This window comes from Gaeumannomyces tritici, assembly GCF_000145635.1.
Source record: "Gaeumannomyces tritici R3-111a-1 unplaced genomic scaffold supercont2.7, whole genome shotgun sequence".
Taxonomy (NCBI): Eukaryota; Fungi; Ascomycota; class Sordariomycetes; order Magnaporthales; family Magnaporthaceae; genus Gaeumannomyces; species Gaeumannomyces tritici.
The window spans coordinates 1860912-1870864 of record NW_008804551.1 but is presented as its reverse complement, the minus strand read 5'-3'; the positions used below and the strand labels follow the sequence as shown (position 1 = coordinate 1870864).

General features: G+C 56.5%; 5 protein-coding genes across 5 annotated transcripts; 2 read left to right on the top strand and 3 right to left on the bottom strand.

Annotated features, from left to right (window-relative positions):
* Positions 1-808: 808 nt before the first annotated feature.
* On the bottom strand, positions 809-1440 carry GGTG_11928 (hypothetical protein). Its single transcript, XM_009229819.1, has 2 exons — positions 1182-1440; positions 809-1037 (listed from the first exon to the last, which is right to left on the bottom strand). The coding sequence occupies exons 1-2, from the start codon at positions 1271-1273 to the stop codon at positions 851-853; spliced, it is 279 nt and encodes a 92-aa protein (XP_009228083.1). The 5' UTR covers positions 1274-1440; the 3' UTR covers positions 809-850.
* A 2270-nt stretch (positions 1441-3710) lies between these two features.
* GGTG_11927 (hypothetical protein) lies at positions 3711-4732 on the top strand (the record flags this gene model as incomplete). Its single annotated transcript, XM_009229818.1, has 2 exons — positions 3711-3937; positions 4178-4732. The coding sequence occupies 2 exons, from the start codon at positions 3711-3713 to the stop codon at positions 4329-4331; spliced, it is 381 nt and encodes a 126-aa protein (XP_009228082.1). The 3' UTR covers positions 4332-4732.
* A 1556-nt stretch (positions 4733-6288) lies between these two features.
* GGTG_11926 (hypothetical protein) lies at positions 6289-6594 on the bottom strand (the record flags this gene model as incomplete). The annotated part of the gene is made up of 1 exon (XM_009229817.1): positions 6289-6594. Exon 1 carries the CDS (start codon positions 6448-6450, stop codon positions 6289-6291), a length of 162 nt encoding a protein of 53 aa, XP_009228081.1. The 5' UTR covers positions 6451-6594.
* A 497-nt stretch (positions 6595-7091) lies between these two features.
* On the bottom strand, positions 7092-7959 carry GGTG_11925 (hypothetical protein; the record flags this gene model as incomplete). The annotated part of the gene is made up of 2 exons (XM_009229816.1): positions 7411-7959; positions 7092-7317 (listed from the first exon to the last, which is right to left on the bottom strand). The coding sequence occupies exons 1-2, from the start codon at positions 7881-7883 to the stop codon at positions 7092-7094; spliced, it is 699 nt and encodes a 232-aa protein (XP_009228080.1). The 5' UTR covers positions 7884-7959.
* Positions 7960-9462: 1503 nt separating this feature from the next.
* GGTG_11924 (hypothetical protein) lies at positions 9463-9869 on the top strand (the record flags this gene model as incomplete). The annotated part of the gene is made up of 2 exons (XM_009229815.1): positions 9463-9701; positions 9767-9869. The coding sequence occupies 2 exons, from the start codon at positions 9463-9465 to the stop codon at positions 9867-9869; spliced, it is 342 nt and encodes a 113-aa protein (XP_009228079.1).
* Between the last annotated feature and the right edge of the window lie 84 nt (positions 9870-9953).

Sequence of the window (9953 nt, the reverse complement as noted above, 5' to 3'; positions counted from 1 at the left end):
GTTCTTTTTGTGTTCGTTCCCGGATAAGGTTAGCAAAAAACCAAGAAAAATGATTCCATATCCCCCAAACCTCCTCGTGTCATCTAGACAACCGCCTATTGGGAAACGAGCGAGCTTCCCATTTTCCCCAAAAGTGAGAGTCCTCCCAGTTGCATGTCCTCTTGTTGAGGTGGCTACGGTTAAAGTCGTGCCCGGGCGGAGCGGGCGGAAGGGAAGCAGAGCGAGGAAGGGGAGGAAGGGGGAGGAAGGGGGAGGAAGGGGAGGATGGTAGCGCACGCTCTTAACATATCGTCGTAGGAGATTATCGACGGTCAGTGTGAGGGCTCTCGTGTCGTTATCCTGGGGTTCCGGACGCCCCAAGCAGCTGCAAGGCCGGGAGAGCGAGGGCGAGGATGCGCATTCTGGAAAAGTCACAAGGCCGAAATAAATCTCTGGGAAGTGTGCCTGGGGAACAAGAACTGTCAAGAGGGGCCTTGGGGAATCTTTGACGAATGATTCCATAACCAGAACTATCGGCGCTCCGTCCTTGGTTAGCGCTTCCCTTTGGCAATGACGCAGTTAACCGCCGATGCCCAAAGCTTCAAAACTTTCCCTTATCACAACTGTTAAACTTTAACGAAAGGTCTCTCGTCCACATATATAACCATTCTAGCCCAATCCACGTGCCAACTAATCCACCCCAACGGCTTTTTTTCAATGAAAAAAGACAAGGATATCACCGACATTAATTGCGCTTAACTTTCCAATACCGGAGTACTTCCAATCAAACCCTTTGTGTTGTGTTTATAGCATGGTAATCGGCGGTTCTTTTTTTATTGTTTATCACGAAATCCGGGGAAGGACACCAACCTTAGGCTCCATACAGTAGATACAAACTTTTATAGGTGCGTTCCGAAAGTAATTTGCAAGTTACCTCGAACCCCTTTGCGAAATAGATAGAAAAGAAAAAAAGAAACCAAGAAAGTAACCCCAAGGGAAGACGTTGACCAAGGCAGCTCATTTTCACCTTACGTACACCCAGGACCTTTTTGCATTTGCTGTTTAGTACCAAGTGCTTGATGTTTCTACAAGATAGTGAAGGAAAGCCCCAAAGTTACCATCACCCAGCATTCACGTGCTACAACTGCCTCCTAGGCAATATTAGGAACAGATTTAATCCGAACGCCGGAGATTTTTCGAACCTGCCTCCCAGTCCTCCGCCTGACTGTCCTGCAGTCGGCGGGCACACGTTAAACCCCACAAGGCTGCATCTCCCGAAGCCTTTGCCGCCCATCGTAGCTGACCTCCTGATTGTCTCACGACCTTTATCAGTCCACGTTTATCAACGGGTAAGGCTACCCCCTAAAGTATTTAGCGTGATATTCCCCCGCATGACTGGAACAGCTGCCTACATCTCAGCCTTCGGAAATGGTCAGCCGACCCCCCAACTAATTATCACGTGCAAGGCAACAACAGCCGAGGCAACTGATTAGCACATTGTCGAAACATCGGTCTCTGGGGCGTATTTGTGCGTTGGCACGTATTGGCCACTATCGGGGCATAATTATGTTAAGAGCAGCCCACACAGGCATCTGGATCATCTCACAGGCAGCCTGGTCTGCCCGGGGTGGTGTCACCGACAGCGCCCGAGGCATCCTGCACATCATGCCGTGCATCCATTTGCCCGTCCAAGCATGGAGCTGTCATGGGCAGCACGTCGGCCCACGGCTACAGCCCTCTGCAGGGAAGCACGCGTGCTCAGCACGTGCTAATTGCTGGCTGGAACTATTGGCTGGGCCCTCGGCCGTACGGCACGCAGTCGTTCCGGCCTGTCTCAGATCACGTTGAACTGGTGCGAGGACCGCCAGTATCCTTCTCCAGCCGGCCGGTGCCTCAAAGCAGGCGATGGAGGCATCGAGGGCTAGATTCCAAGGCAAACTGCACATCCGGAGTGCGTGGGAGGGGTGCAGCGCCGCTCAATAATCTCTTTGATATCTTGTGCGCGTGGACGAACGCCAATTTATGTGAAGCATAGTGACGCAGTCGTTGAGCGGTGGTCCCTTTTCTTGGGAAAGTATGGATCAACCCGATTACCCGCAGGGAGCTATAGCTTTGGTGTGAACTCCACCAGGGGGTATCACAGCATTCCATGTGCTACCGCCCTATACACGGAACACGCACTTATTCCATGCCGCCGCTTAGATTGTATGTGTACACGTGGACCGGTGAGCAACGCCACGAGTAAACAGGGCGGGACTCATTTCTGGGAATCGGAAGCGGGCAGGCTGGTGCTGATGACGCCCCGACGAGGGCCACACGTTGTGGAATAATTTAATAGCTGGGGTTTGCTGTTCGGTTATTGGTTAGACAGATGCCCAAGACAGGCCAGGCAAACCCATCCCAGCTGAGTCTTGGATGTAAATTCGAGTAAATTAGCCGAAATCCGAGAATGGAACCTGGTCCGGCTCCACAGGTTTTCCATGAGCATGTTTAATATCTCAGACGTTTGTAGCACAGCATGGGTTCACATCAAGCTCGGCAGAAAAAGAGCAAAGGCGTGATTCGCCAACCACCTTACCGGTGCAGGTCGTGCAACGGTGCTGCGTGCTAAAGATATGCTGGCCACCCAGTCGGGCGGGCCACGTACGGGAACAAATCTTGGCAAAGCCCCGGCTGTAAGACCCTCTTGCACCATGAAGAAGTCCTCATGTTCCGCCTCAGCTTGGACAAGAGAAACGCCTCTCCCGCGGCTACATAGACAGGCACCCGGGGCACAGGAGCACGACGCCTGACGCAGTAGCAGATGCCTTCGGGCGAGGGGAGGGTGCTGGCAGGCGGCGTATGCGGGGCGGTGGCACTGGTGCTTCGATGATACCAGCCGGTCCCGGGCGAGCACCACCAGACGCATGTATGCGAGGGTGGGAGGAGGCTGACTATCGGTGTCCAGGACATTGGACTTCAAAACGGTGGATCCTACCAGTACATCGGGTTTGCGTGGCTCTCCAAAGGAGAAAGTGTAGCACAGGAATCACCTTTTTAGGGCCCCACCGTTTTGACGTTCGAGACCCTGGACACCCTTATAATTATGCCCAGGTGTAGCCAACGGGGGTCGACGGCTCGGGGACCCGAGACGTGCAGTTATGCCCGGCCGTAGATGGCGCCCCTAGCACGCCCGGGCTGGGGAAGGACATGACCTGGCCTCGAGGGCCAGTGGGTTTCGAGGCGACGGACGCCTTTTGCCCCAGCCTTGGTGCTTGCATCAAGAGGGAGAGACATGTTTGGGTACTTTGGGGGCGAGAGAGGTAGGTGCCTTCGTCTACAGGTGGAGGGGGTGTACGCTTGTTGTTCGCTGAGCGTCTGAACCCCCAGCTCGGCTCTGGCTTTGGACCTTTGTGTGGTGGGAGGTTGCAAGAAGGTGTCAGATCCATGTCATCCATTGGCACGACACCGAGTCCGTCGGCGAGTCCTTCGGTCCGTTGGACCCTGGGTCTCTCGGGTCAGCTTGTGTTATTCGTCGCCGACCCGCTCACACAACTGAGCAGGCATCTGAGCAGGCGCCCTCGCCATCTTTGAGAGATGCCTGCTCGATTATACTAAGCTGCGGAATAATACCAAGTCGGGCGGCTCCCTTTTGACTCTAGATAGCGGGGGGTTCCCAGAAGAAGCTGGCAGGCTTCGTCAGAGATTACAATTTGCATTACAAAAGTCCAGGTTCGCAGGCCAACCAAGCCATGGCCGTGGCGGATTTTAGGGGAGCTGATCAGCGCGGGATTGCGACTTGCGACGAAGGAGGCCTGCTGCTGCGCCACCCGTTCCAAGGAAGCATGAACAGCTGCTCAAAAACTGGTTCTGATACGTTGCCTTGTTTTGCGTCGCTCCGAGGCGTCGGGAGTGTTCAGGGGCTCATCTGGGGCCGGGACCGTTATGTTGGGGATTCAGATGCGGAGGACACGGTCCAGTAAGGGGCCTGCGCGGACTGTGGGTGCTGATTGGTACATTCTTGGCCCCTCCCACCGCATCTACCAGACACCAATTGAACAACCTCGACCTCTCCTTACCAACATGGACACGCTCATCGAAACCCTCTAAAACCACTGCATAATTGCCGCCCTCGCCATCGGTTGGCTTTCGATTCCTGAGCCCAGTCAGAGCTGCGCACCCTGCTAGCTGACGATGGGGCTGGACCTCGTATCTTTAGGACGACTCCTGCCATAGCGCGTCTCCTTGTACGAGAAATCCACCCCTTCTCCGCACTGGAAGCCAGCTTCGTATCTTGGCCCGAGGCCGGAGGCTCCGTGGCGGTTGCGGCCGGGATCTCCGAGACCAAATGGGAGCCGCCTATCCGACAGTGACGGGAGTAACAATAGGTCCGTTGCGCTGATATCAAACCCACTGGTCGAAAAACCGCGCGGGAGCTTGCATCACTTCTTCCGCTCCTTGCGCGTAAAAGGGCCGCGAATTCAGCTGCCAATCGGTCGGTACCGGCCGATGCTCCTCTCGCGTTGTCCTCAGCTCCCTTGGAAGTGCTCTCGTTCGACCACCTCGTTTCCTCTCCCGCCAACCGCGTAGCGCCTTCTGATATCAGCCTCGATGGGCTCCGCGGCTCCGAATCAGGATTTCGGCAAAGAACTTGGGTTGGCCAATCCGGCAAGACCGGCCTAGCTGCAGGGGCTGATCGGATCATAATTTGCAAGGTGTGGCAGGGAGTGGCGGTGCCAGCACCGCCCCCCTGTGTGGTCTCGCCACATAACCTGTTTAGATTTCGACTCTCATGCATCCGGGGCACCCACGCACGGTGCCCGGAAAAAAGTCTGGCCCGCAATTTATTCCCCACCACCACAAAAAAAAGAGCCCATCCGGAAGACTTCGGCACTCCGGCAAAGCGAAAAACGTTATTATGTATTATGGCTATAAGTAATGCCTTTTGCATCAAGATAATTACAAATCCCTTAAACGCGTGTTTTTATTTTTATTTTAGGTGTAGGGTGCGGCGCGGGCATATTGTTCGGTTTTGGTGCTGGTACAATTGTGGTGGGAAAGGTAGAGTTTGGGTGGGGGGAAAATTTGCGGTCCAGATTTTTTTTCCGGGCACCGTGCCACGCAAGTTTTGCCTCCACAATATATCAACGACGTAAACGGATGTTTCCATTTCCTCCCCTTTTTTCGCGAGTCATCGACTCCAGCTTGGCCTCCGACTAGACGAATCCAGGTGGCGACTCGTGAGACTGCTAGTAGCTTCGTTCAGCCCCCGGTCGCTGATCTTGCGTGCGTTGGCCAATAAAAACGGTTGTTTTTTCGGTACTTCCACCTGCGCCTTATTTAGCCCGTGATAGAAGTACCAGCACAGGGGTGCTTTTGCTGATCACCTTCCAATTCGGGCGACCTGGGCCCAACGGCACTCAAGGGAATGGGTAACATCCTGTATCGTTCACGAACAACCGTTTGTGTACATGAACATCACGGTTGATGGACTCGTCACGCTTAGCCAGGTACTAAATTCGTCGTCTGCGTTTCTGTATCCGGCTATTTGGGCACGTTGACCAGAAGGAAAAAAAAAAGATACGCGTGCCTCCCAGACAAATCCATAGAAGCTTCTGGCCCGTGTTTTTGTGGCCAATGTGCGCCGACGATACAAAAGAGATAATGAATCATAAGAAGGAACAAAACGCTGAGTGTGGTTATACCGAATCTCCCTGAGAGCCGTTGCCATCGACCCTTGCCCTTCAAGCATGCTTTTGGTGGAAATGAAACGCTAGGGGCGCCAATCCGTTTCTTCAGGCCCCAAATGCCCATCTCAATGGCCGAGACGAGACCAGTATCTGCCCAGCTCGAGAATCAGCGGCTCGTATTGGTTTGAGGGGACGACAAATGAAGAAGGGCAATGGGTAAGACTCACAGTGCCATAATCATCTGCATCGGCCTTGGCTTCTCGCCCTTTCAGCTTCGGTCCGTCTCGGGGCATACGCCACAAGGAAACTAGCAGCGTGGTTGCCTTTGTGGCGAAAATACCACCCTCTCCCCTCTAGACGGCGGTGAATAAGATGCCTGCTTCGCGTTGTGGGACGGTCCCCCCCTTTTCGCCCCTGTCCAGGCAGCCGGGCCGGCGAAGCTTGCGTGCTTGCCCCCGTCCTCTTCAAAGAAGGCAACCAGAAGCCTAGATAGCCATGTCCTCGTGGACAGACGACATGCTATCCCGGCCTCCTGCCAGCCTGCGGGTCTGCCTCGACGCCCGCCGAAGCCGAGGCGGTGAGGCCAGGCTTGCCGGAGCCCCGGCCTGCGCCCCGTGATGGGCTGTCGGCTGTCGACGGCTCAAAGGCTCCTCCCTCTAGAGAGCCCTTCGCCTTTCGCCGCGGAGACCGAGGTAGGCACACACCCCTTCCCCCCTTTTGTGGCAGCGGCTCTGTCGGCACATATCCCCGGGCTAGGCAGCAGCACGCAGCTGACGACGGCGTCCGAGGATGACACATGCATGGCATGTCGGACTTTTGGGACGCCACCTGTGGTGACTTGAATGTGGTGCTGACTTGGGTGTGATGGGAGGTCGCCCTATCGTGGGAGCAGTACTTGCTCGAAAAGAAATTCTCCTTGAACTCCAGAAAATAAAAGGAAAAAAAAATACAACCGGGAAGGAGGGAACCTTAGTCATGGCCCTGAGCGACGTGGGCGCCGACCGATGACTGAAAAGGCAAGAAAAAATCCATCTCAAGCCCCCTGCCTTGCATTAGGCGGAAAGGGGCTGTTGCGGCCGCTCCTGACAGGGCGAGAGGGCATGAAAGAACGCACGGCCTGACTCTCGTGAGTGTCGTAATGCCGGCTTGTCCAGCAATTCTCTGGTGTCGTCTCATGTCTCCTCTCATGCACCCCTTGTTTCTTTTTTTCTTTCTCTCTCTTTTTTTCCATCTCACTTTCGAGTCGAGGTTGATCACCACGACGACGGCGACGACGACGACGACGACGATAACGACAGCGACGGCGACGACGACGACAAGCACACCTCTCGTTGATACGTCCCCACACGGCCATGTTGCCGTCGACACACCCCCCCACCCGCCCCGATCCCATCAAAGGGCGTCGACAGCCAAGGCCGGGGGCGGGATCTTGTTGGGGGCCAGTTACGGCCCGGCACCGGCGGCGGCATCGGCACCCAGGTCGGAGAGGAACCTGGCTATCAGCGGCGACACCAGGTCCCGCCGCGGGTTGTTGGATTTGCCGTCGACGGCGTACTCGCTCTTGAACTCGTGCACGGCCCCGTACCCGAACTGGGTCTGCTCCCTGGTCGGCTCGGCGGTCGAGGCGCGGGAGCGCGGTTCGCTGTGGCTTGGGGACTCGCTCCTACTCCTGCGCGAGGCTGCGGTTAGCGCCAAGTGCGTGCGGCGAGGCTGACGCTCGGTGCTTGCGGTTGATTGGGGGGGCAGTTGTTTTCTATCTTACCTTTCGGACAGGGCAGGGTGGCCGTTGCCACAGTTGGCCACGGGGTCGTCGTCGTTGTCCACACCTGGGTAGTGCCTAGGGTCATGCACGAATGAGTTGAGGACATCCAGGTCAAGTTCCGACGGGCCAAGGTGGCCCGAGTCGAAGACGGCGTGGCCGGAGCTGGCGCTGGTGAGCGATACCTCCATGGTACAATCGTAGCCTGGATGTGTGACGCCGAGGCCGTTGCCGCTCCGTTCCGGCGTCGTGCCGTCGTCGCTCGTCGCGGATGCCGTGTTGACCAATGTCCAGTCGCCACTGGTGGGAGAGTATTCCATCTCCAACGTCGGGTGCTCGGCGCCCACACCGCTCTCCATCACCTCCGTTTCATCGCGGTCTTCTCCATCATTACGATCAAGCATCTCGAAGTCGCCGATGCTTGTCGACTCATCACTGGCGGTCGCATCTCGATGGGATTCCGTGCTGTCTTGCATGATTGTTGCTCGACAGATGGGCGAGTGCGGGTGTGAGGCGGGCGGCTGCGACGTCGTTGGCTGTGGCAGAGAGGCGGTGTCGCCTTGTGCTACGGGCTTGCCGGGGGCGCACCCTCTGTCGTGCTCAGGGACACGGGTGCTTTTTTTTTGTCTTGAATCGCTCTTCTAGCGTCGTTACTCGGTATCCCAGATGGGGTATCGATGGCGGAGAAGCTAGAGGGACATGAGTTCGGGCCCAACAGAAGGCGGAGTCCATTTTATCGTCCTCGACCTGATCCGAACATCAACCCAGCTCTACTCGGGCAGCGACGCAGCACCAGCAAAGGTGACGCCGGCGATACGCTGGCCACCTACCTATCTACCGTTAGGCTCCGCTACGTCGGTCTAATGCAGCACCCCCTGACTGAGAGCTGGGGGGCAGGGGTTTCTGAGAAGCTTCTCCAGACGCTACAGTCCAAACCACCTACCTTACTGGTTACAGATCTTGACAGCAATACTGGTCAACCAGTCGAGTTCCGTCTAAAGAAGGCAACCGCAGGGGATGCTGCAGGTCCCCAAGGGTCCCGAGGGAAGAAAAGGGGGGGGTGGGGGTGTGCATAAACGACGGCGACGGCTACACAAACCCCCCTAGGTCAGTGCCCAGGCGGCAAGTATCTTTTTTGTACCAGTACAAGCCGCCACTGTCGACTAGTGGTCGCCTTGAATCGGACATCAGAGGCTCGCTCAGGGAGTCCATCTCGAGGAAAAGGGGCAATGGGATCTTGGGGAGGGGGATTGAGGGCAGATATGAAGCTTGCAAGAGGCAACGGAACAGGAATCTGGGAAGGTGGTATTACTCGGGTCAGCGTGGGTAGGATGGGAGGGTGAGGGAGGGTAAGGGGATGAGTGAGGGCGTGATCCAAGCCCACAGGCTGGTGGTTGCATATCCTAACCAAGGCAGTCAGACATTGGCACCCAACCATTTTTCCAAAAGCCGACACAGGCGTCATGAACAGCAGATCTCGCATGAAGGACGAGGAAGAGGGAGAGGAGGGGCACCGGCTGATTTATCTGATTTATGGACGGAGGGGCTGCTCGAAGCCTTGCCCACAGCTACGCGGTTGGGGGCTTACTGGGCACGCATGCGAGAACGACGCCTCGTGTGCTTGGTCGCCGCCGAGATACATACGGCCCCCAGTGTTGGTGGCGCCTCAATGGTCACAGACACTACAGAGCCTGCAGATACAGAGCCTGCCGATTCCCTTGGGTTCCGCTCGCACGACGTCAGGATGGAGGTGGTGGGGGAGGGGGGACGATGGCTCGCCGCCACCACATGCGGGCGGTTAGCTGTTTCCAGCAGAGCCGGACCCGGGCCATCGCAATTGGGTGTTCCCGAAGCCACAGAGGCGGGCTGTCGTGTGTAACGGCAGCCCCCCTTTTCCTTTTTCCCTCCCCCATTGTCCGCCTTTACAAGAAGGGCCGCCAGCATCTGCCGAAGAAGGCTCGAGATAGGGAGTGGTGATGGAGGCGGTCGCAGGACGCATTGCATGGCATGGCATAGGAGGCGAGCAAATGGACGTGACGAAGATGGAATGGGAAGATGGTATTCGGCAGTGGGGGAAGGGCTATTGCCAGTTCATGGATGGCACCCAAGCGGACGCAGGTGGGTGGTGCGTGCTGGTGGCGGCAATTTCCCATGCACGAAGACGTTTTAGGAACTCTGCCAACTCTGCCTGTGGGAGTTCTCGCCAGCCACATCGGGGGCAGGTGGATATGGTCGGGGCCGGAGGTCCTGATGGCGCCGGGTGCTGTGTCCGGGATGGGGAAGCAGCTCGCCATGTATGTTTTGCGTGTTGCCGTCCACCACTGCCCTCCATTATGCTTACCCCTTTACCTGGGTATAGACTGTACGATCCGATCTTGATCACAGCATCCCTTACCCACTGGGCCCACAACGCTCCAACGGGAAGAAGCGGGGCAGATGTATGGTCCGTGCTTTTGTGGTGATCTGGGGATCAATGTTTTTGCAACCGTGGAAATCAAATGTCCAGCAGACCCCAAGACCACCCCTTTGTGCCCATTGTCCGGACG